This window comes from Carcharhinus amblyrhynchos, chromosome 20 (genome assembly GCF_965287045.1).
Source record: "Carcharhinus amblyrhynchos chromosome 20, sCarAmb.v2.hapA, whole genome shotgun sequence".
NCBI classification, from domain to species: Eukaryota; Metazoa; Chordata; class Chondrichthyes; order Carcharhiniformes; family Carcharhinidae; genus Carcharhinus; species Carcharhinus amblyrhynchos.
The window spans coordinates 6,979,157-7,006,306 of NC_137343.1; the positions used below are offsets into that span (position 1 = coordinate 6,979,157).

Here is a 27,150-nt window from a genome sequence, read left to right on the forward strand (position 1 = left end):
ATAGGGCATTGGTGAGGCCGCAGCTGGAGTACTGTGTGCAGTTTTGGGCGCCGTACTTACACAAGGATATTTTGGCCTTGGAGGGAGTGCAGAGGAGGTTTACTAGGTTGATGCCGGAGTTGAGGGGGTTGAGCTATGAAGAGAGGCTGAATAAATTAGGCTTGTACTCGTTAGAGTTTAGAAGAATGAGGGGAGATCTCATTGAGACGTATAAGATGGATAGGATAGAGGTGGAGAGACTCTTCCCGCTCAGAAAGGATAGTAGGACGAGGGGGCACAGCCTCAAGATAAAGGGGGGGGCGGTTTAGAACGGAGTTGAGGAGGACCTTCTTCACTCAAAGGGTGGTGAATCTCTGGAATTCTCTGCCCGTTGAAGTGGTGGAGGCTGCCTCGCTAAATATTTTTAAGACGCGGGTTGATGGGTTTTTGATAAGAGAGGGGATTAAGGGTTATGGGGAGAGGGCGGGAATGTGGAACTGAGCCACGACAGATCAGCCATGATCTTATTGAATGGCGGGGCAGGCTCGAAGGGCTAGTTGGCCTACTCCTGCTCCTATTTCTTATGTTCTTATGTATATATGGCTCCAGTTACAGAGATGGGATGGCATGAGATGACTTGCATCCTTAGCCAGTAGGAGAGGTAAATTTGGACTATTTTTAAATAGAGGAGGAATAATGTGAAGTGGGGATTAAGTTGCAAAATCAGTGCTTTTGCTGGCATGGTGCTTTGATGGTTTCTCAGGTACAACTCTCTGGGCACAGTTCAACATCACTTCAAAGACAGAGAAAAGACAGACATTGCCTTTGCTGACAATGCTCAAGGACTTTTAGGATCTTGAGAGATGAGGAATCTCTATGTTGTCTTCATTGCTTTGTGTTAAGTATATATAAAATTTTGCTTAATAAATTTGACTTGATGCATAAATTCTAGTTATTTGTAGCTTGTCGGTCAAACACAACTGAGGACCCTAGAATTAGACACCAAAAATTTAGACCTGAGAGAGTTTTTAATAAGAATGATTTTGCACCTCAAAACCCTAAAATCCTACATGCAGAGAACAGTTCTATTTAGAAAAAGCAATGATTTATTTGAAGTGGGGAATATGCTCCTAGGTGGGCTGTAAAAGTGCAGTTAGAATGTATTAAATGGAGTTTCCCTGCAATCATAAGTGTGAAACTCTCAGCCCCTCAATAAGATGTCATTGGCAGATATAATAGCTCAAACAATTGGAAACAGAAAACTTTTCCTGGACATTGGAAGCAGAATAATATCAGCCAATCCCTCAAAAGGTTTTGCACAAATGGATCAGCATTTATCAATATCCTCAGATAATGGACTGCCAATGCTGTGAACTTATAATTGTAAATAATACTAGCAGTTGGTACAAGTTTCCCTACATTTTCTTACACCACTTCTTAGGCTCAATTAAACCATGCATATTCACCTCTAACTGTGTTGAATATATGTTTTTTGTCATACTGTATTTCACAATATACAACCTTTTACCAAAGGCGCTAATTTACTAAAGGTCTGTCTCAGCAGCAATGTAACATCATTAATTAACAAATGTTAAAGCAGGAATTAAATAATGTAAATAAAACACAATTGTATCCAATTATTACATGTTCCCAGCAACAGTAAGGTTTCTGTTCTAGAGAGCTATTATATTTTGTTATGCAGCAATGAAACTTTCACTGGGGCCAGGTTAAATAATTGTTGTATCCAGTGGTTTATAGTCGAAGTTCACCTTAGTTACGTTTCATCATAATTCCAATTCTGATTTTAATTACAAGTTGACAAAGCACCCCATTATCAGAGAATTGTTCCGTGCTCATTTTAACTGATCTCTTGCTCGCTTATAAAACAAGCCCAGTAAACTAACTTGCACAGCTTCATAGTGTTAGGTACTGATGGTGGAGAACTGTACACTTTATATTCATTATTTGAGGATCTTGAACACATTCCTCCACCCACATATGACACAGTGTACAACCAATTCCATTCTGGAGTAACGCGAAACATATTTGAAAGACAAGGTACTCTCAGTTTATCTTTGCTGAAACAAAATTTCCAACTGCTTCAGTTTATCTCATTATGTTTTATGGGACCTTGCTGTGAACTAAATGGCTACCATGTCCATCTAAGAGAGCGTTGGTTGAGGGAGTGAATGTTTGTGAAAGGGGTAGTGATTAAGTGGGTAATGTCCTGGATGTTGTAGAGTTCGAGTTGCTGGAACTGCACTCATCCAGGCAAGTGGAAAGTATTCCATTAGACTCCTGACTTGTACCTTGTAGATGGTGGACAGGCTTTGGGAAGGTGAGTTACTCGCCACAGGATTCCCTTATAACCACAGTATATGGCTGGTCTAATTCAGTTTCATGGTCGATGCAATCAGGATGTTGACAGTGGGGGATTCAGTGATGGTTTTGCCATTGAAAGTGAAAGGACAATGTTAGATTCTCTCCTGTTGGAGATGGTCGTTGCCTTTTAATCATTTTGGAAGTGGAGTCACTGGAAAAGCAGCCACTTTGAAGCCAAAGCCCCACAAACAGCACTGTGATAACAACCAGATAATCTATTTAAAATAATGTTGGTTAAAGGATAAATATTAGAGGGACATAGAGAAGAACTCCCCTAACCTTTGAATAATGCCATGCAATTATTTACACCTACCCAAGGGGGCAGATGGGACCTCAAATTAATAGGATTAGAATGGACATCTCATCATAAATAAAAAAACTATCCTTTAACAGTGGGGATCTGGGAGCACTTGGTATTTTACACAAGTTCACCAATGTCATACCGAGGACTGGTAAACTATACATAGATTTGGTTTATTCGAAGGTACATTACAGGATGGCTCAGCTTCCTGTATACAGATCAACTTTATGGATGCAGCAACTTTCACCCACAGGGCAGTTCGGCTTTAATACACACACATATACACACACTTCCCCCCCCGCCCACTGCTGGAGACATGTTGCTCTACATTTGATTGATGTTTAAAAGGAGGCAGGCCAGCAGGATGGTGACAGTGTCTTAGCTGCCAGCATTCAGGTCAATGGAAGGCACTAGTGAGCCCACTGGCGTGTGTTAACTTGAAACACCCTACTGGGCTGAGGGCAGCATCTCGCAAATGAGGAGGAACTTCTTCACTCAAAGGGTGGTGAATCTCTGGAATTCTCTGCCCGTTGAAGTGGTGGAGGCTGCCTCGCTAAATATTTTTAAGAAGCGGGTTGATGGGTTCTTGATAAGAGAGGGGATTAAGGGTTATGGGGAGAGGGCGGGAAAGTGGAACTGAGCCACAACAGATCAGCCATGATCTTATTGAATGGCGGGGCAGGCTCGAAGGGCTAGATGGCCTACTCCTGCTCCTATTTCTTATGTTCTTATGTTCTTAAATCCGCCATACTGAAGGAAATTGCATGGCACATTTCACTGTTTTTCAAATGTAATTGTGCTAGTTACTTACCCTGGTGGTTTGGCAATATTGCAATTCCCACCCCAACACCCAACACTCAGCCCAGTGATGTGGGCTCACCTTGGTGTGCTCTGCACTGGATACGCCAGTAGGGTTGGGAGGTGGAGGTGATGGAAGAGAGTGGGGTTGAGAAATTTCAGCTGTCATTTAAACTTTTCACACATTTCATCCAAGTCTTGATCAGGGGCTACCTTTTACCAACTACCTGATTGTGAGGGTGATAAAGTTATTTGGCCTCAGATTTTCTCAAGCATCAGGGAAGCTCCACACTTTCAATCAATGGTCCCTCCGGAAACAGAATCTGGGATAAATAGATGTAAAATTGCAGGATTAAATTTTCAGTCAGAGATTGACCTAATGGTTAATTGAGTTTAATCAGCTGTGCATACAGAACAGGAAGACCCTTTGTTCAATCCAATTACGTAGAATGATGTGCTGGTGGGAATGGTGCTCCAGTTTCCTCCCATAGTCCAAAGACATGCTGGTTAATTGCATTGGCCATGCTAAATTCTCCCTCAGGTGCTGGAGTGTGGCAACTAGGGGGTTTTCATGTAACTTCATTGCAGTGTGAATGCAAGCCTACTTGTGACTAATAAATAAACTTTACTTTTTATAAATGAACTTTACTTTGACACACAAGATTAGGTAAGGGGATAAAAATAAAAGGGGACATTGGCCCAAGCTCCTGTTCCCCATTTCCATCGAAAAGAAAAAGGTACCAAAAAGGGATATTAGATGCGGAGAGATTGTACTCAGTGGCAACATGTTTTCACATTCTAATAGCCTGCTAATTCTTAGCATCGTCTTGCACATGCAGCAAGATCTCTGAAGGGCAAGAGACACCAAAGGAAGTAAGGAATACCCAAGTAAGGAATCAACTGTTTCAGGGCAGCAGTATGGGGAAAATGGTAGAAAAGGTAAACAATACTACATACTGAATACTACATTAAAATAACCTACTGAAAGTTAGCTGCAGTAAAGTTATTTTGGAGTCGCAAGTAGTGATCATGTTGAAGCTAATAGAAGAGTGTTCTTGTGTTCCAGTCAACCTTGGGCACCACGATTGATTCTAGTCACTAAAGCATAGGTGAAACATCTAAAACTGAAGATCAGTCAGGAGTAGTCATGAGATGGATGCCTGGTGTCTGAGGACTGACATTAGGAAAAATGAGAAATAAATACATCATTTCAAATTTGAAAATAAATTACTGAGGAGTGATGAGAACGTGCAACACACAATCACAGTGAGTGGCTGAAATGAATAACAGATGCATTTAAGGGGAAGCTAAGTGAGCTAATGAGGGAGAAGGGAGGATTGCAATGATAGGTTTAGATGAGGAAAGATGGGAGGAGGTTTGATAGAGTATTGATTGTTTGGACATTTATATCCTTTGAATCTTCCTTTGGGTAAGGCAGTTGAGGTTAAAACTCAAGTGACATTCAATAAAAAAAAGTTTAGTTTTACACAACACTTTTCATCCCAAAGCAGTTTACAGCCAATGAAGTATTTTTGAAATATAGTCTTTGCGTTATACAATTGCAACAACACTTCTTACAGCATTGGTGAGATCACACCTGGTGCACTGTGTCCAGTTTTGTCTCCTTACTTGAGGAAGGATGTGGTCTCACTGGAGGCAGTTCAAAGCAGGTTCACCAGCTCGATTCCAGTATTGGAGGGGCTGTCGTACAAGGAGTGGTTGAATAGCTGAGGCTTGTACTCAATGGAGTTCAGAAGAATGAGGGGGGTATCTGATTGAAGTATATAAAATGCTGAAGGGGATTGATAAGGTGGACTTTGAACAGATGTTCCCCCTTGTGGGATAGTCTAGAACAAACAGTCATAGATGTAGAGTGAGAGCAGTAAGTTCAAAACTGGGATGAGGAGAAACTACCAGTTTCAAAGGGATGTGAATCTGTGGAACACTCTGCCCCAGAGTGCAATGGAGGCAGAATCAATCAACAGACTCATGAAAGAGATGGATATGTTTCTGAGACAAAGTGGGATAAAGACCTATGGGGAGCAGGCAGGAAAGTGGAGTTGAGACCAGGATAAGCTCAGCCATGATCATGTTAAATGACAGAGCGGGCTCAAAGGGCTGAATTACTTACTCTCACTCCCAATTCCTATGTTTCTAAATTAAGGAAATACGACAGTTAATTGATGCACAACAGGATCGCACAACCAGTAATGCAATAAACCAGATCATCTGTTTTAATGATTCTAAAGGTTAATCATCATTGGGGTGGACTCTCCTGCTCTTCACATAGTACCGCGAGACCTTTTCCGATCACCGTGAGGAATGTGATGCTATATGTGGGGTTGTGGGGATTGGGTGGGATTGTGGTCGGTGCAGACTTAAAGGGGTGAATGGCCTCATTCTGCACTCTAGGGATTCTATGGTGAGAGTCATGCATTTCTTTGAAGGATGAGCTATTTGAGTTAACTAACTTTCTTCAGCTGAACTTACTTTTTTGTTACCTTTGGTCACATTTACAGTTTATAATACCCTCTTCTAAGAAATGTTTAAATTCTAAGCACGAGTACATATGTTTTCAAAACACGAAGGATATAATATGTTTATAAAAATAATCATTTGAAAAGTTTTGGGGTTTCTGTTAAATTTATTTAAAAGCAAGTTCTGAAAATATAAAGTTTTTATAGACTTGTCTTTTGTAATGGTTTCTACAATAAAACAAGACTTTATATTACTCCTAAACACAGTAATAATGTAGTTAAGGGGGCTATGAGGTTGATTGGAACCCACCAGCCATTTCTACAAACATCTTAAGTGCAACAACCATATGACATTACAAAACAATGCTTGGAATCACGTTACTATTATCCACTTATTCATCATTTTAAATTCTTCCCCCTGGTTACACACAAGAAGTTTCCTTCTGACTGCTTTGTTATACTTTTAGTGTCATTATTACAGAAACGAACAAAAGTCTTCACTGATGGGCCGACTGTATCATAACCAATTACCAATTAAATCTCTATCTGACCCTGTAAAGTTGCAAATTTATCATATAGGGCTCTACAGGTATCAAATGTGGATACTTTATCTTAATTGGCATCCATCTCATGTGCACCTAAACTGTATTATTTACTATTTTGTTCAGACAGACTTGACCCAGTTCTCAATGGGTGTCCGTTTTAAAGAAGGATACCTGCATTGTAACATAAGTGGGAATGCTCTCTAATCCCCCCACTCTTACCATTGCCACCCTCTGTCTACCCTATTCAGAAATGGCAAGGCCAATCCTCCTGTCCCTGCTGCCATTCTGGTTGAGGTAAATTAACTCATCATAGTCCTAGGAACAAAGAATGGGACATTCCTGGTTTATGAAAATCAGTTCCCCATTAGGCAGTAACTAACATTGGGACAACAGTACGTTAATGGTTTCATTTATCTTAGCTTCTCATTTCCAACACTGTTAAAAGTAGCTTTTGCCCATATAAGTGGATAATAATACACTAAAGCAAGCATTAGCCTTTATGCAAAATATACATTTCCAATCGCTTAGCTTTACAGAACACTAAATACAGGTAGCAAAAGGTGCAATGATTCATTGCTTCCCCACATAGATCTTTGACAAATTTGCAACAGACTGCTACATAAATTTAAAGCTCTTTGGTGGCTGCAAAACCATCCACTATCACATCATCCATGTAACTAGGGCTGTAACAGAGAGGGGGAGAAAAGGCAGGCAATTACATGAACAGATTGCAATTAAAATCCATTGGTCTTTTTGTAAAAAGTACAAAAAACTTCAAACCTGACTGTTAACATTTAAGAATGCAGTTAGCAGAATACTGGTTAAAGATCATTCCACTATTTGGCCAGTTAAAACAACTTGAATATGTACAAAAGAAATATAACCTGCTCATTTCACTGGTGTATTTGATTCTCATAGAAAAAAAAAGATGTGCTATTACATTCCAGTAGAAAACGTGATATACATAAAACACAGAAAACATTTATTTGAGATAAATGGGACAGAAACAACAATACAGTACAAAGCCATGAATTCTGAAAGAGGGGCTAACAGCTGGGTATTTCCTTATTGTCAAAGATTTACAAGATAAATGTAGCCATTCTGTGCTTAAATACAAGTGAAAATAAATATTTTTTCTTTTTTTTTACATTTAAATAAACTCATGCAAACATATTTACACACACGCACACAGAACACATTCCCTGTATTGTTTGTGTTTCAAAAGTCTATGCAGTTCTTTTCCCCCCAAAAAGGGCTCCTTCCAAACAAATCAAACCGAAACATGAATTTTCTTTGATTAACAGCCAAGGTGGACAGATGCTTTGGGTTCTTCTTTAACAACACTGAAAATCTATTATACGCTGTGGCTACAACCCAAAACTGTGTTATGGGAAAACTTAAGCACAGAATTGTGGAAGTACACAAAAGGCCAGCGCCTGAACGGACAAACAATGCTTCAGGAATAAATATGAGTTGCATTTATATAGCACCTTTCACCGTCTCAGGATGTTCCAAAATGGTTGCTTGTTCTTCCAAATAATGTGATCTTGATGGTCTCATTCAAAAGAAAGCAGCTCCAATAGTACTGCATTCCCTCAGTATTACATTGGAGTACCAATCTAGCTCTTGTACTCAAGTCTCTGGAGTGGGCTTTGAACCTACAACCTTCTGAATCAGCTAAGAGTGCTACTAACTGACTACAGCCGAGACTTTGATAAAGTGTACACCCTTGATCAGATTTGGAATCGTGACAATGTCTACAGCCTAATGGATCGATCATCTTCCCTCTTTGGGGATGTATGTAGACTTGCTGTGTATTTCCACAATTTGTGATTATCGATCAAGATTTTCGCCATACAGTTTTTTTTAAATTAAATATCACTGACCTCAGACTTTTGTTCCACTCCTTACCTGCAGAATCTAAAGCTGCATTCATCAAATCCTCAATTACAAGGATTTAAGTAGTCATTCTTTTATTCTTCATACTGTCATAAACATCTTTTTGCAAGGCTGCTAAATATCATGACCATTTCAAGAGGGACCCAATTAAAGATCGTTCTCCTGAAACATGACACATTTCTCACTCCACAGGTGCTGTGTGACTTGCTTGAATGTTTTAGTTAAGCATTTGCCGTTTTATTTCTAATCATTTTGATAACTTAGCACCAGTAATGAAGTTATTGACCTCAACAATGCATCAATTGGTTGCAGTGAAAACTGAAATGTTCACAACTGTAACCAAATGCCACACCACTGCAGAATATCTGCCAACTTAAAAGCAACAACTAACTCGCAAAATATACCCATTAAACACAAAATAGTTATGCAGCACACCACAGTCCAAAGTATTTTTGTAGTTTTTGCAGACAACTGGAATTTCTAAATTGCCATTAGGGTTAAGGTCCCCTGCCAGGATCCATGTGCAACAATTCGCTGGAAGAATGCAACCAAGCTGAAATTGCTCCTAAATGTTGTATAGATAGAATCTCCAATGCCAATTATTAAAATGACGTTATTAAGTGTCTGTTAAAACTGTATAACTTATAAAGGACCGGGTCATAGTCTCATGGGACAGCGCAGGTCAATCAGCCTCGAACAAATATCACACACAAAAGTGTGATCTGGATGTTAATGGAGTGGGGGTGAGAATATTTGGCAGGGCATAGACTCCTTTTGACCTATGCATGTGCAGTTCAGATAATCCAGCAAACATAAGATTCTAATTTTACACCTCTGGTAAATATTCAGATTGGAGTATCCATGGAGCAAAGCTTTGGGGGAAAGGGGAGCACATAAAGGGTTTGAACATTCTTAGGAGCCTCGGTATAACAATCTTGTGAAGAACAAGTGTGACTTTATTAATAAAGTGTGTCAGACAAGTATGGAATCCAATGTCAACAATCTTCTAAGGCAAACGCTTCTGTCAGAAATTAGATGGGCAGAATAAATGGAGCCAAAAGCCAATTGCCAAACTGTAACGACTCTGTTGTCATGTTTTACCTCAACAGATATAATTAAAATTAGGTTTATTTTCTTTGCATAACTTTTGTCTTTCTTGATAATAGCCTCACAATATTTTGAGCAAAGGATTTATGGCATTAACATAAAGTGATTTGGCCAGATTATTATGGGGTCATCACAGGAGTAGACTGTACTTACCTCTTCCCCTTATTAAATAAAGGAGTTGGCACAAAGTGGAATAAAATCTAGAAAATTTAATTTATGATAAGAAATGGAATAATGAAAAAAAGTTGGGATTAAAAAAGGGCTTGATCAATATTTATAGACTGGACACAGAATGCAGAAAACGATGTCAGTGCAATGTGTAGCAAAATAACAAACAAGAGAAAATCATGCATATCTATGGGAAGAGATGGACGTGTCAGTGTGCAGGCAAATACCTGTGTTAACATGAATACAGTCAACCAAAAGGACTGGTTAGAACTGCAAACAGGCAGATGAGGAGCTTTGCTCTCTCAATCTCCTTGTAAGTTCAATTGCAAATGTCTCTCTTAAAAACTGCTGTCTTTATTGGGTGTCCTAATTGTGGTATATCAATTTGTATCATGTTTTGGTAATATTCTTTATTTTTACCCTTTATGGTGTTTCATCAAATGACACCATTTTTGGAGTCTCCCAGCAGGCTGCTCCCAAATGATTCAGGTGGTCAAAAAGTCTCTCTTGCCAGTTTTACCTCACTCTTCAAGCAAAACCAAGGGACTCTGCCCCAAAACTCACCACTGCAGCAAGGTTAAGATCACAAACTCAAGGATATTGCAGTTGTGAACTTCTGTTCTATTGTTTCATGCTCACTATGTCACTCTTAATTTGTCATTATCCCTCCATTAATCTACAAGTCACAATGCTTTCCATGGAGTTAACCTGCTATTTTCAATTAAGGAAGCCAAGTATGACAACAATCTTTCCCTGATGGCTACTTGTTCTGTGTAGAATCACAGGTATGAACCACACTGCACCTATTCCTGCCATGATTAACATTTCTTGATAATCAGGTCTCTGTTTGCTACAGTTTTACACAGGGATTTGCAATTTTTCTACAACAGGAATGCAATTATATTATCTCAGAGACAAGTAAATTGATTTATTTTAAAAGATATTTATATAGGCAAATATAGAAGCCAATTTGTACATAAGGCCTACAAACAGAATGACAACCAAATAGGAACATGTATTGCACTCCAGTCTAAAAGAAGCTAATCAACTAAAGCTTGCTAGCAGACAATATCAGAAGGTAAAGATTCCAAAATATCAAAGTGAATAGGTTAGGATAACTTGGTCAAACCTAGCTTTGATATTGTATTTTATGATATCTGATTGTGCATTGCCTGTATAGACTCCAGACGAGGCTGTGCCATAACAAGCAAGCGGCACAATTTATAAAATAACGTCTCCTCACTTGTGAAATATATGGAAAATACAAAAGACATTTCAATTAGAGGGCATGATCAAAAGCTTATTAAATCTTAATAAGAATTGCATTTATATAGCACCTTTATCAGCCTCAGAACATCCCAAAGTGCTTTACTGTCAATGGAAATTTTTCAAGTGTAATCACTTGTAACGTACCAAACATTCAGCCAATTTACACACAGCAAGCCCCACAATGTGACAATACCCAGTTAATCTGTTTCATAGTGATATTGGCAGAGGGATATATACTGTCCAGAACACTGGGGAGAGTTCCTCTGCCCATCTTCAAATGCTGTCATGGGATTTTTTTTTTACATCTACCTTGTTTTAATGTACCAGCTGAAAGGCAGCATCTTCGACTGTGCCAGTACTACCACGGAAGAGTCCACCTAGATTAGTATGCAAGCCACTGGAGCATAATTTGAACCCTCAACCTTCTGACTCATAAGTTACAGTAGCCATCAAGTAAACAAATCCAGAAACTTAACCGCCGAATTCCTGCCAAATATGGATTACTTGTCTCTCGAAGTATTACATTGCTAAAATTCAAGATGATTTATTGTGCAATACTTCTCAATTAAAAAAACAAAAAGGAAATTAATCTACTGACTTTATAAAGTGAAACCTTGCCATCTGCAAAAGGCTGTGTCCCCACCTGGGGTCTTGGGACAAACTACATCAGCCATCGAGGCTGCTTCCTACACACCCCTGGTAACCTGCTAATTACAAAATGGTACTAGCAAATGCCTAATGGGAGCGACGCACATTATTTGAGTGACATGTTCTTGGAGGAAAGAGAAAAACAGCTGAGCCAAGGGAATAAAAATATTTTAAGATATTGACACTAAAACCCACAGTTGAGGAATTCTACAGAATGATGAAAGCAAACCTTTTCTTAGATTTTACCAGATCAATTAAATTACAGAGATGATACATTACATTGCAATAAACCATTTATATACCTGTGCCCATTTTCTAAAGAAACCCAGGTGATGGTGGTGGGGGGAGGGGTTCAATTTTGACTTTCTGTCAATGGTCCAATTACAAGTTTTTGCTTCACTGTGCTGACTATTCAGTATTCACAGATCACATACACCGCTCTAAGCCCGCACAGTTTTACACTGTTTAATTGGCTTTGGTTAAACTCTAATAGGAACTATGGAGAAGAACAACAACTAGTTTTCAATAAAAAGTCAAGCTACTGAGGTGTTGGGTGTATTTTTAAAAAATTGTAGGGATATGGGGACTAAGAGAGGAAATTGTAATTTATCTATTTTGAGAATCTCAATCGCCGCAGAGAGCATTAACCAGTTAACAGCTAAAGGGCATGATTTCACAATTTAAGCCCTTTACTCAGCACGGGACTAAAAACACTCATGACTAAAAAATACTTTTGTAGGCAGCTTATAGATTAAACCACAGAACAGAATACTCTCTTTAAGCACCATCAAGTGCACGTTATACCGTCTTTTAAATAGACATTAAATTCTGCTAGAGCTAGTCCAAAATGACATTTGGTTCCTAAGCGTTTATTTCTGTTCGTTTCCTTTCTCAGCTTGGTTACATCTAATTCCAGAACTGTCCCTCATGGTGAGAATATTACTGGAATTTTCCCTCTAGCACAAGCTAGATAAATGATTCAATTTCATTTTAACTCCTCGCAAAGTTGATTTTCTCAATCCAGGTGCAAACTTCCACCCACATTTTGCCTCTAGCTGTTCATCCACCCCCAAGACCTGGGAGAATAGCCAACATCTCTATATTATTTAGTTATATTTTAGGAAAGCCGATAGCCCAACCTTTACAATTACTTTATCTGCACCCTTTTTCATGGCAAGGTGAATCACATGGGCTGTGTATTCAAGCAGAAATGCTGATCAGCTATTCTTTAGACTCCAATTCTGTTGCATCCTGGAATCAAATGGACAACAAAGTATATCTTTTTACTATTTTAACACTTCTGGGACTTGGAGACTCTCTGTCTGTCGATCATCATCACAGCTGTATCCACCACTGTCTATCAACGTGAATGTCTTGTAACTTCTTCCCAATAAAATTATTGAGATTAATCTTTAACAATCCCATTGTCTGGAACTATTATTGGACAGACCTCCGCACAGGTTAAATGACGTACTTCATTTTACCCTAAATGTAAAGGCACAGTCCAAACCATCCTAATTTTATAAATCTCAATTTTAACACAAGGGCATTTTGCCTAGGGGTAATCCCTCAATAATATGAATAGTTACCTGTTACTCTGCAGAACAAAAAACATTTTAAATCACCTCATGATAACTATCTAGCTTAAGTTGTTGCCCACCTGGATGACTAACAGGAAATTCGACCACTGAGAACTGCTTTTTCAGATTAAATAAAGCATGTCACATGAAAAAGAGGAGACTGGGTCAAACTTGCACCTTAAAAGGGACTTAATCGTTGGGGATTTAAGGACGTTCTTCAATTATAGGAAAGATGACTAAATTCAGAATACCAATTCAGAATATTCAGCTGGTGGTTTATTATTTAAAAAAATTGAGAGATGAAACAGAACTACTTCAGATAATCTGCTTAGACAATATTATATTTTTGTTGAAAGTTATAGAATCACAGAACCTTATAATGCAGAAGGAATCATTTCATATCGAGTCTGCACTGACTGCAATCCCACTCAGGCCTTATTCCTATAACCCCATGCACTTACTCTAACTAGTCCCCCTGACACTACGGGGCAATTTAGCACAGCCAAACCACCTAACCTGTGTATCTTTGGATCTAGGAAGGAAACCGGAGCACCCGGAGGAAAGCCATGCAGACACGGGGAGAATGTGCAAACTCCACGCAGACAGTGACCCAAGCTGAGAATTGAACCCAGGTCCCAGAAACTGTGAGGCAGCAGTGCTAACCACTGTGCTGTGTTATAAAGTAAATTGGTTATAAATGAAAATCCAACCCATGGGCTGACCATAGGCCAATCATCTCTCAATGGAAGAAAATGTGAGGAGATAGGAACTTGCCTAACTTGGCAGGAAGAGTAGAAACGCAGCCTATTATTTAAGTTGAGCACCACCGCAGAATTCTGGGGTGCAGAAGGATTTGGACGAGGCATCCCAAAAAGTTAGTAAATGATTCATGAGCCAAATGAAATGTTATTGTTTATTACAAAAGGAACAGAATATAAAAATAGGACACTGATGAGTACTTAAGAAAGGATTTTTTTTCTATTCATTCATTGGATGTAGGCATCGTTGAGAAGGCCAGAATTTGTTGCCCATCCCTGATTATCATTGAACTGAGTGGCTTGTTAGGCCATTTCCGAGGACATTTAAGATTCAACCACATTGGGTATGGAGTCACATGTAGACAATGGTTTCATGGTCATCATTAGGCATTTAATTCCAAATTTTTAAAATAGAATTCATATTTCACAATCTGCCATGGTGGGATTTGAATCCAGGTACCCAGAGCATTACTCTAAGTCTCTGTAGTTCAATGACAATACCACCATTTATCAGCTCCTCTTAGGGTTCACTCAACTGATATCTGGGGTGGGAGGAGGAGTTATCCCTTAAGGACAGATTGGAGAGGCTGGACTTCTGTGTACATATTGCGGTTTAGAAGAATGAAAGGTGATCTTATTGAAACATATAACATCCTGAGCAGACTTGACAGAGTGAATGCGGAGAGGATGTTTCTTCTTATGTGAGAGATTAAAACTAGAGGACACAGTTTCAAAATAAAGGGGCTCCCATTTAAGATGGAGACAAGGAGAATTTTTCCTCTGAGGGTTTTGGTGGAATTTTCTTCCCCAGAGAGACTTGAAGGCAGGGTCGTTGAATATCTTTAAGGCAGAGATAGATTCTTAACTTACAAGGGAGTCAAAGGATACCAGGAGTAGGCGAGAACGTAAAATTGAGGTCACAATTAGGTTAGCCATCATCCAATTGAATAGCAAAGCAGGCTTGAAGGGCCAAATGGTCTACACTTGCTCCTAATTCATATAATTTCCCAGTTTCCTCATGTTTATATAGCACCCTTCAAGGACTCAGTACATTCCGAAATGCTTTAAAACAAGTATTTTAACTATAATCACTGTGAAAAGTTTGTAACTGAGACAGTATTTACATCATCTTGCTGGTCACAATATATCCTTTGATTCAGTACTAAGTCAGGGAGAAATATTTATCATTCAACACTGTAAAACAGATTATATGGCTATTATTCCTTTACAAGAGCAAAATACTGCAGTTGCTGGAAATCTAAGAAAAGAAAATGCTGGATTCAGAATTGATAAGCCATCAACCTGAAACATTAACTGTTCTTTAGTGGTGCTGCCAGAACTGCTGAGCATTTCCAGCATTTTGTGTTTCTATTTCATTATCACATTGCAGTTTGTGGGAGTTTGCTGTGTGCAAATTCTTTGATGTGGAGATGCCAGCATTGGACTGGGATAAGAACAGTGAGAAGTCTCATAAGCACCAGGTTAAAGTCCAACAGGTTTATTTGGTAGTACAAGCTTTCGGAGTGTCACTCCTTCTTCAGGTTGGACTTTAACCTGGTGTTAATAGACTTTTTACTGGGCAAATTCTTTGCCCAGTTTCCTACATTATAGCAGTGACTGGAATTTTCCAGCCATTCACACCAGTGGGATTATCCGTTCTGGCTGACATAGCAGCCCACCGTGGGTTTCCTGATAGCGTGGTATGCATTCAATGGCAAACACTTAACAATAGCAGGACCAGAAGATCTTGCTGCCAGTCAATGCGGGCTGCCTCCGTGAAACGTGGTGGGTCATGCAGAAAATCCTGACCAGTGATTCCAGTTAAAAACATACTTCAATGTCTGTAAATACATTGGGATGTCCTCAAGAAAGGTGCTATGCAAATGCAATTTGTTTTTCAAGGAACAGAAAACTAACTCTTTAAAGCTTGCTGAGTCCAGATCAAGACTATATAATTTTTTAGTGTTAAAGTTCCATCACTGAGTTTCAACAGAAAGAAGGGATACATGACAATAAACTCGAACTTGCACTCTTAGCAAATAAGCAGGCAATATTATCTCATACATTCTGATGACCTGACAAATGTACAAACAAGACTCTCCAAGAACACGCTTCGAAAACAGCACCACTTATGATCAGCCTATGATGGCTGTATGGTGAAACATCTATTCCCGAATAAAAGATCTCCAGCCAATTAAAGTACTCACTGGCAGGATCGTTATAAATCATTGATCCTAGCAGAACCCAAAAGACGCATGTATCATGTCCTTTCAGCCTATTTCAAATTATAATTAGCACTCTATGCACTTCAATGGATCAACCAGCATTCTTATTTGCAATTGTAATATTCCTTTAGTGTCTGTGGCACAGTATAGTGTACACTCTCAACTGCCTCCAGATTTTATTCTGTCTTGTCATAGAACCTCCATATTTAGACAAACTCATAACTGACCATTCATCCCTGGCTCCTGCAGATCTGCGAGCAGCCCATTTCAACACCCTGAACACAGAGCAATAATGGTTTCCCGAGAACAGGTTAGACTACTTTACAGGCACAATTCTCTGGCAGTTATGCAAAAATGTTTTGACTTCAAGTATTTAAAAATATAAGCAATATTAATGCAAGGTGTTTGCATGTTGCTAATTAGCCAGTTGACTGTGCTCCCTTCCCATCAAATCTTGACAAATTTTTCAAACGTTAATGAGGTTCATCTGGCACTGGAGGTTGGAGGGAATTTTGCAAAAGCTCTTGCTGCTGGTTTGTAATACATGGAATTCCACAAAGTTTAACAATAGGAAGCAAAGAGCAATTAACAATGGCACCAATGCAACTAAGTTGCAATGATCAATGGGAGGATATCTGTATGTGTGATATTAAATGCTGAACTGACCATGAGGAAGATAGAGAGAAAGAGAGAAGTGTCAGTGAAACAGATTATGCCAAATTGTATGGAAACACAAGAAGTGCTACTTAAACACTGGCTGAATGGCTGGGCAGATAGAAATTTATATCAAAATATGCAAGGTAATACAAATTAATCCTAATATAAATATTCAACTATATGTTGGGAATTGTTTAAATACTATGCAGCAGAAACTGCCAGAAGCAACAGAGGGATTAAGTCCAAGTCCAGGAATTTATGACTACTAATGGGACAGTTGATCATCAAATTCAATACTCTTCCTCTCCTCCCCCCAATATCCTTCGATCCCTTCATTTGTTTTGTGACATTAGGTATTATGGACAATCAGCATGTTATTTGTAGAATAGTCACTCAGGGGCTCCCAACAGTAGTTTTCAGCCTATACTAACTGAATTAAATCTCAGAATAAAAGATGGCTGCATCGCACAACAATAAAATCTGACACATTTATTCCACATTGAAACCTTCTATTGATCAATATCAGACCTGCTGAGGCTGCTAAGTAAAAAGGAACAAAATAATGAATAAAAAGCCTAAATTAAAACAAAAATATATTTATACTGCAAAGCTAACAACTGCTCATTGGCTTATCTTGGCATTGATAAACCAGGATTCATGTTAAGTAGCTAATTTTGCAAAGTATCACACACTTGATGTTATCTTAAAACATCATGAGAAAACACATTTGGGTTCTTCGCTGACGACGAACAAAGTACGATGCAAAACTGTAAAAAAAACAGTGTTGATATCGGAACTGATTTTCTCCTGATTTCTCTCTTTAGGCAAACTACCACCATCCACCATTCCATGCCAAGAATGGAGAGGTAGGAAACCTTTACACAATCCTGCATTGATATTTATTATGAAATAGAGGAGAGGAATATGCATTGACTGTCAGGGTAAGGTGACAGCTCCTTAAAATCATGGCAATAATCAAAATACACCGTGCGTGTTAATCATTGATACAAACATCCCATGTTAACTAGTCCTTGGCGGTGTGAAAATGGCCCTGAACTCTCATTAGTCTAGAAATGAGATGAGCAAATTTGCCTATGCCAGAGAAGTTTATAATACTTTCATCATTATCATAGCATAGTTTATCTCCTCTCCTAGGTATCCATTACAATTCTATACATTGCCAATTCCAACACCTGATTACTGATAGGAATCTTTAATATTTTCATAAATTGGATTATTTATCAATGCAAACATTCTTTGAGCTCTGAAGGCTTTAATCCCTAGAACAAGGCCTCCCTCGAACATTTTCAGACACGCCTAATAGACACACAGGTGCACACACGCACGTATACTCACATACAAGGGTACCTGACAGGTTGTCTAATGGCATAAATTCTCCTTCTAGAGGAGAGTGTTTTAAAAACATCTTTTGGCTGATGTATGAGCATCACTTCCTCTACAGAAGGAAGGGAACCGACAAGCTTTGGTGCCACACAGTTGTGCCAGCATCTATTAACACAAAAATAAAAAGTTATTACATTTGTCAAACTGGCATTGACAAGTTTGATTGGCAGGCCAGAATAAAACTCTTCACCATCATAAAATCATTACAGAAGTCCAGGTTAATATTAAATCATCACAGCACAAAACTTTACACAAGATTCCAATGGATAGGCGAGTGTACAATAGCGGATTCAATAACAACTGTTCTTCCTTCTAGGGAGCAGAAGAGGGGGAAAAAAAAAAGACAAAAGCAAAAGTTTGCAGTGGGCCTGCCCTGAATTGAAACCATGTTTCTGATTGGTTGTAAAACTACGTCTGGAGGAATAAGGCTGCAGCTCATTGGGCAAAAATAACACATAACTGCTGCAATAGTCTTCACAGTGCATCCAGCTTCACAGCTGCCGTCGTTGATGGCTGTTCACACCGAGATCTCATAGGTGGTCCCACCTACGCCTGACACTTTTTTCACATTGGACTGTCTGGTAGGACTGACTGTAGCACCATGGGAACTAGAAGTTGAGCTTATCCGACTATCCACTCTGGATAAACGTTTTGGCTGTCCGTTAATTTTGCTGTGAGCTGCCTTCATCTGAACCTCATCACTGAAAAACAGAAAGATGACAGTTGGTGCACTGCTTGCATTCGAGCCTGTTCAGACAGAAACACATGTCAAGCCACTATTTTCAATTAAAAAACAGTCAAAGTTAGAACCCAACTTATTGTACAGGTTCAATAATAACTTTATTACTTATTCAATCCATGCAAATGAGAGTTAATCTGAACTAAAGCTGCCAGCTCAGCAGTATACGAAGTTTAGCAAGATTCAGAAGACAAGGTTCACTACCTACCATGGAGTTATCAGAGGCTGAGGCACACCTTCTGACATTTCCATCGCAGTGACAAAGGACAGAGGCTTTTGGCTTCCATAAGAGGGGGACCTGACTAATGAGGAAGATGTGATTTGATGACCTGGAGACCTGTATGCAGTCTCAACAGCTCTGCTTTGCAAAGTGTGATGGGACTGCACATTGTTGTTCACTATGTCTGCGTGAAGGGAACTTGTAGAAGTCCTCGCTACCCTCGACACTGTGCTCGACAGGGAGGAAGCAGAAGTACGCATCAGAGGGTTCCTTGTGCTGTAATTAACAGGAGACACAAGATTATCTCTTGAACCATATCTGCCAGTGGTTGTCCTTCTTGAGTCATCCAGTAAAGTGTTCAGCTGTTGCAGGTTATATGACCCAGATGTGTCATGTGCTCCTGAATCTAGAAACACAGAATCAGGTGAGGCTCGAAGGAGTTTCCCTCGCTCTTCCATTGCCTTCCGCTCCTGAATGGAGGCCATTATTTGCTTAGACAAGTTGTCATATCGGACTGGCGAAGGTTCCCGTTGGTGCGGTGGTGAGCCTCTATGAATTGGGCTGTAACCCTGCATAGGCTGACGCTGGAGATTTGCCCCTCGGATCTGGCACATTTTGGCCGATAGGTATGGTGAATGGTATCCTACAGCCGAAACTCCACTATGTGCTGCAGAATCTACCCCAGGATGTGGGGTGGTGGGATTGAGCAAACTATCATAGGACAGGCTTCCATTCCTGTTGGACAAGGAATTCGGACCAAAAATGTTTTTGTATGGATTAGGGGATGAGACGTCCGATTTCATTTGATGTAATTGAACCTTATCTGCTCCTCTCCTGTGAGCCGATTTTAGGCTGAGAGAGCGAGAGCTAACAGAGAGCGAGTCAAGTTGGAACGGTGATGACTGGTAGGTCTTGTGAAGTGATGGCGATCTGTAGTCGGGGATATCGAGATTTGGCTCAGACCTGTAGTCGTGGGCCCTGCTGCACTCTTCCATGATAACTGCCTCCTTATGTCCTTCCTGCATGGAAATCTATAAAATGGGAGATCATACAGTTACCAGGAATAGTCAATTTCATCATTCAACAATAACAGCTACTGCCACCAACATCCTCAGTTAAAAGATTCAATTTGTTCCCTGTTCAAATTAAAGATGATGTGAAGCAGTGCTCTGAAAGCTTGTAACTCGTGCTACCAACTGTTACTGTTGGACTTTAATCTGGTGTCGTGAGACTTCTTGCTCTGCAAATTAAAGATAACAAGTAATTTTGGCAATACGACATTACAATTTTCAACCATTATACGAAAATTACTAAGCAAATTGTGGAAAGCTGGTACAGATCAAGGGAGGTTAGCAAAAAGGCATTCTCTCAGAGATTGTAACATTGATTAGTTGTTGCAATCTGAATCTCTCATATTGTGTTAAGATTACAACACAGTTATTACTTTATACTCATCCGATTCAAAGCTTCATGTTACAGGATTGTGCAGCATACAGCATTGGAATTATGCATCACTTCAAAAGATGAATACTTTTCACAGTAACTTCATTGTAGCGTTAATGTAAGCCTCCTTGTGTCACTGATAAATAAATTTTAAACATTACGATAAAGCTTTCTTCCAAATTTTTGAAACTTTCATTCTGGGAGAGTCCAACGTTCAAAAACATTTGAGTTTTATTTGGCACATCAGCCTTTTCTGGATGAATAATACTTGATATACAGTACAAGTATAAGAATCAATCTAAATCCAAAAAAACTATCCACTTTGAGATCCAATTAAGACATCACCAAATGTATCACCACTTTATAACAGCGCACATCCCCACCTCCCACCCAAGTATTTTTAAAATTTATTTTATAGGATGTGGTCATCACTGGCGAGACCAGCATTTTTATTATCCATTTCAAGTTGCCTTGACAAGATTGTGGTGAGCTGCCTTCATGAACTGCAGCAGTCCCTAAGATGCAAGCACACCCACTATACTGTTAGGGAGGGAGTTCCAGGATTTTGACCCAGCAACAGTGAAGGAAGGGCAATATATTTGCAAGTCAGGATAGTGAGCGAGTTGGAGAGGACTTTCCAGATGGTAGTGCTTTAAGATAGCTGCTGCTGATGTGCTTCTAGATGCTAGTGGGTTTGGAAGCTGCTGCCTAAGGAACCTTGGTCAGTTTCTGCAGTGCATATTGTAGATGGTACACATTGCTGCCACTGTTCATTGGTGGTTGAGAGAGTGACTATTTGTGGAAGGGATAGCAATCAAGTGGGCTGCTTTTGGCCTGAACAGTGTTGAGCTTCTTGAGTGTTGTTGGAGCTGCAATCATCCAGGCAAGTGCAGAGTATTCCATTGGGTTTTTGATAAGCGAGGGGATTAAGGGTTATGGGGAGAGGGTGGGAATGTGGAACTGAGACATGACAGATCAGCCATGATCTTATTGAATGGCGGGGCAGGCTCGAAGGGCTGGATGGCCTACTCCTGCTCCTATTTCTTACGTTCTTATTATATTTCTGACTTGTGCGTTATAGATGGTGGACCAGCTTTCAGGAGTCAGGAGGTGAATTACTTGCCGCAGGATTCCAAGCCTTTGACTGCTCTGGTAGCCACGGTATTTAAATGGCTAGTCCAGTTCAGTTTCTGGTCAACGGTAACCTCCAGGATGTTGATAGTGGAGAATTTAAGCAATGGTAATACCACAGCATGTCAAGGAGTGATGGTTAGATATATCCTCTCCTGTTGGAGATGGTCATTGCCTAGCTTTTGTGTGGCACAGATGTTACTTGCCACTTGTCAGCCCAAGACTGGATAGTATCTAGGTTTTGCTGCATTTGGACATGGACTGCTTCATATCTGAGTCGCGAATGGTACTGAACATTGTGCAATCATCAGCAAACATCCCCACCATGGCAAGGAATAAAAAGAGTTCTTTGCAAAATTTCTCCTTTGAAAATGTGCTTCTCCCTCTGCAAAAGGACAAGACAGCATGAACTATTAATAACCGTCAAAGCTCCAACATTGATCAATGAATCCCAATTAAAATCATTTAAGAAAATTAAACATGTAAATTCGAAGATTGATTTTTCATCACCTCCAGAGAGAGCATTAGTGATCATTGGCATATTACTATATTTATAAGGAAAGACAAATGTTGGTTATAAACATAACTAACTTTTCACAAACTCTAAAGGAACACATTTGTTGACCATACAGAGATCTGAGTTTATAAACCAATTGTTTACAGAAAATAGCAATCTTCTAAATCTATCCAACTGTCACTGCGTGGCAGAGAAATCTGTTGTATGATACATTTTGAGATTAATGTGACATGGTTCCATACAAACCCAAGGCTCTTTTCTAAAAAAAAGCATGTCATATGGTAATGGATAACCAGTTGTTAAAATCTAACATCAGCATTATTTCTTTAACATTGTACAAAGCAATATGTAATGGTTTCTAAAGGGTGAATGCAATGGATGAAAGTGTCATTTCTGTGATGTGCTGAAGTTTCAGTCACTTAGTCTTTTAAACTATTTCCATTCTAGCCAAGTTATTTAACAAAGAAAAAGTAAAGTACAAGGTTTATTGTCTCGCACCGGATGCTGCATTTTCCTCACCTTATCACTAGCAGCATGGTAGAGGACTTTGGGGTTTGCATCTGAATTGCTGAATGTTGGTCGATACTTAAACATGGCAGGAGTGGGTGGGTTGATGGGCTTGGATGAGAGACCACTATCTGCAATAAGACAACGACAATGTAGTACAGGTAGCAGTACACACAGACACAAAGGTACACTCCAACTACTGAAAAAGAACAGAAGGGCTAGGTCAGAGGAATCTAAGTACACACCATCTTTATAATAAGGTCTTCAGGAGCTTTTGCATGTTGGAATCAGATGTGCACTATAAGTCAATGATCCCATTCTAGGGCACAGTAATAAATGAAAATTGAGTGCAAAACTGCAGTAGTTTTATGACAGGGTGGAATATAATGATGGTGGTATGTATTAAGAGGATTTGGAATAGACAACAACGAACCCTCAGAATACTGGGGCAGTACTGATGCACTGGTAAAGAGGATTGATATAAGCAACCGGTTTATTGTCAATATTCACATATGTAAAGACTCATCAGCCCCATCTTTCTTCAAAGATTTTTTAAAATAAAGAAACAATGTGGATTATCAATATGGAGTTGGTTGGAACTTAGTTATTTATTTCTCACAATGAGTCAATGTTTAATCATGTGAAAGAAAATCATACTCAAAAGATTTAAAAATGTAAACAGAACTGTAAGATGTTTGAACTATGAATTCAATGTTCTATGTAACTTTAAAACGTATTACACAGCTATAGTAAGACATTATACATAACTACAAGCAAAGCATCAACATAAACATCTAGGCGGACCTATTCTCTAAACTTTTATCTAATCAAGATCAAGTTAATTACAGCAACACTTAATTTATCTCTGCCTTTAACATTCTGAAATTTAAAAGGAAACACTCAGGCTAATCCTTTAGGAAGAAACACACACTCCCCAAGGACTGGGTGAATAAATATAATGTATGGTATGGTAAGGATTCACACACAAGGCAGCCCCAAGTTTGACCATCATTATGGGCAATGTGAGGCAATTTCAGTCAAGGTGATAACAAAATCCCTACTATTGGTCTGCTGGGATATAGAGAGAACAAAAGGAGAGGGAGCCTGGTCCTGATTATCATCCAGTGATCTGCTGATGAAAAGAAGGTACGTGTAGACTTATGACTGGGTACGAATTGGTTTCAGGGATCCCCAACATTCATTGTCTAATCTTGCACCTGAAGAAAGCCATATAAGCAAGGTAGTTGTTGCTATTTGAGGCAAGGAGGAACCATGCCACTGACCAACAACTACTTTCCTACGGAAAAGCACAAGATGTCAAGGCAGGGATAGAAGACAATAGGAGAGTACTGAATGGAAGAAAGATTGAAGGAGGCAGCAAAGCACTAGCACGTTAATTATTACTTGAGTAGGACAGATCTTATGGCATAAATTTTTGGGAGTGCAAAATAGACACAAAATATAGCTGATGAGCTTGATAAAATTGCACTGCAAGTTTTTTTTCCCGTTTAACTTGGGATTTTTAGATTTACATTTCTTTTATCATAAATGTTGTGTTGTCTTTTTAGAAAAAATGAAATTCCATTACTCTATAAACATGGGGTTTAAATCATTGTTGAATGGTGTACTGATGATTTCTATCTTAATTTCTGTTATTTCCTAAAGTGAGAATTATCTCTAGCAATAAATCTGTGTGCACAAATAATAATTCTCTTAGCAACTCTCACCAACAATCCTTGCCTAAGATATCAAATATCATCTCCCAGCACAATTAACTATTTTTGTTCACACCATTACTACACACTTCATCCCAAGAATTGTAGCTCTACAGGTTAGTTTTAAAAAGCCTTGTTTGAAGCAGAGTATGCCACCAATCTCACATTCTCAACTACAATGTCTGCACACACCTACAAAGGAGCATTCTACTGTGAACAAATACTTTAATCCAGTCAAGCAAACTCAGTTGCATTCACACCTGGGACAATTCCTTCTTCGAGATGTACACAATGTACTCACATGTATATGTGAGAAAGAAACAGCTGAGTATGTACTTTGGACATCCCAAACATAAAAACACTTGTGGGATAAACGGGATAATTCATAATAAACTGAACACTGTATTTATTGTATAAACTGGACATTGAATTTATTAATGGTACACAAGCCATCTAGCTACATAGCAAGATATGGATTAGCTACAAGCATCAGATGAACTCTTGATTTCAGCCAGGTTACTAACAGAGTGAGAGAAAGAAACAAAAAAGATGCCTGCATTCTCATAAGGGGAGCTTAGACTGTAATGGCTTGGTTTTTCATAGTAACTTCATTGCAGTGTTGATGTAAGACTACTTGTGACTAGCTTTAGACCTTAAAAGTATCCTTTCAATGTGAAACAAGGAAGTACTTTGCACCATTCTAAACTGATCTTGCTATTTGCCATGTTCTTAGCCTTACACTGTATGGTGAAAAGATTATGATTTGAAGAAATTGGAGCAGACAGAGGAAATAAATGTAAGGAAGCCACTCATAATTAGAGTTATCGATACATTTCATTCTTGTAAAGTGCATCAATTTATATTCAAAAATCAAAGTGAAAAATGCTGCAGGAAATCTGTTAATACCTGAAAAAGAATTATATTTTGGATAACAATCTTTCATTAGATTTCTGGCATTTGCAGTTTTCTTCTGTAATTTACACTGACACATTGATTGTCAAACAGTATGGAAACAGTAATTTGTATTCTGAAGCATTTCCCTTACTTGTATAAGCTGGAAGAACAATGTAAAGCTGGTGAAGGAAGGAAGGCTCTCAAAAGCTGGAGAAAGTTTTCTACAGATTCTACACCAAGGTCGATTATTAGATAATCTTTCACTTCTATATAGGATGTAGGGAGGGAAGTGGTTGAGTGAGGAGGAAATTGGTGAGGTGCATTTATTAAAGGTATGTATAGATGCAAAAGTACACCTGCTTGCATCTTGGATTCACATTTCCTAACATAGCTAAAGGTCAACGTGCAGAGTGGTAGCAAGGAAGCACAGTGTTTTTATGCACAGAAAACGTCTCACCATCAAATATGAATTGTTCATTTTTTGGACAAATATCGATGCTAAATTATTTCACGAAAATGAACTATTAATACAATAGTTCTCACCAAAATTATTTTTCCGTTTCACAGTTGATTGTATTACCTTCATTGGTTGAAGCGCCAAGCTGGTTTTTAAGGTTTGCGTATTTGCTTGGACCTAGCTTAGGTGGGAGTGGGGGCTCCACCTCTGTCGATTGAACTTCCAAAGCTTCCAAACTTCCTTTGGACTAAAACAAACAACAATTGACTGCAGTGAACAGATGTAACTTTGGTTTCTAAATAACACATGACCATCTTCCTTTCAATCATTCAATTTTTAGGGTCATATATTTTTGTTGCTTCCTTGTAACTGATGTATTTTAATTATAATTGTAAGCAGTGACTGGAGTCTCAGGGCTGTGCTTATGTCAGTGTTGGTGAACTCTGACTTTTTTTAATCCAGTTAACTCATACTAATGAAATTCTTACCTGCCTTGTGCAAAATGTATAAGAACAGAGTTCTAATTAACTCACGAATACTAAACCTACAGTAGATTATAATGATGTCAGTGCAAGTATTAAAAATAGGCTAACACAAATTTGGATGCAGAGTAGTAGATAAATTGATTGATTAGGTTTTCAACCAATTGAAATATACTTACACCCAGTCTTAACTTTCTCACTCATTTCATCACCACACATCACATTCCCCCACCCACATACAACACTGACCCGCTCACACTCTAGTCACTTTTATTACTTACTCTTTTTAACTTAACATTTTGTTATGACATTGTTGTACATTTGCTCAGCAATAGTTTCTTTCCTCAAAACCTCAAATATTTTTGAGACTCAGTTCAACGTTGTGCCAAACCTTGGCCAGAACTCTCCCAAAAACTTTCTAAGTGTTGGATTCATGGAAAAAGTGGAGTAATTCATGCTGATCTTTCAGTGGCAGTTCAGAGAAGAATCTTTCACATTCTGCGCACTGCAGAGGCCTCCAGCGTGAATACCATTAAAAACTAGGTGACAGAGCCTATCCCTACTGGAAAGGCTGAAATCAGTGGGCTACTGCACATGTGTCTGTCATTGCCGAGATTGGCACATGCGCACTGGCCCTGCACTGACAGCCTCCCAGTTGCTGGCCAGCTCCTCGGCCCTTGCAAGGCTGGCTCTCTGCACCCACTCCCCACCAAATCATTCCCGGGACAGCTCCGAACGCCCTCCTCTCAACCCACCCCAATCCCCAGCCCCATCCCTCCCCAATATTGACACTTCCCCCTTCCACTACTGACTCTTTCCCATTCCCCACCCCAGTACTGACTCTTCAC

General features: G+C 39.2%; 1 protein-coding gene across 1 annotated transcript in view; it reads right to left on the reverse strand.

Moving 5' to 3' along the window:
- Positions 1 to 7,443: 7,443 nt before the first annotated feature.
- Positions 7,444 to 27,150, reverse strand: part of zdhhc8b (zDHHC palmitoyltransferase 8b) — a 249,591-nt gene continuing 229,884 nt past the window's right edge. Inside the window, exons 8-11 of the mRNA XM_080208028.1 lie at positions 25,944 to 26,067; positions 22,767 to 22,885; positions 19,145 to 20,187; positions 7,444 to 18,898 (exon numbers count right to left, since the gene is read on the reverse strand). Of these exons, the coding sequence (XP_080064154.1) occupies positions 18,715 to 18,898; positions 19,145 to 20,187; positions 22,767 to 22,885; positions 25,944 to 26,067 (1,470 nt within the window). The 3' untranslated portion in view covers positions 7,444 to 18,714. The remainder of the gene's footprint in view (positions 18,899 to 19,144; positions 20,188 to 22,766; positions 22,886 to 25,943; positions 26,068 to 27,150) is intronic.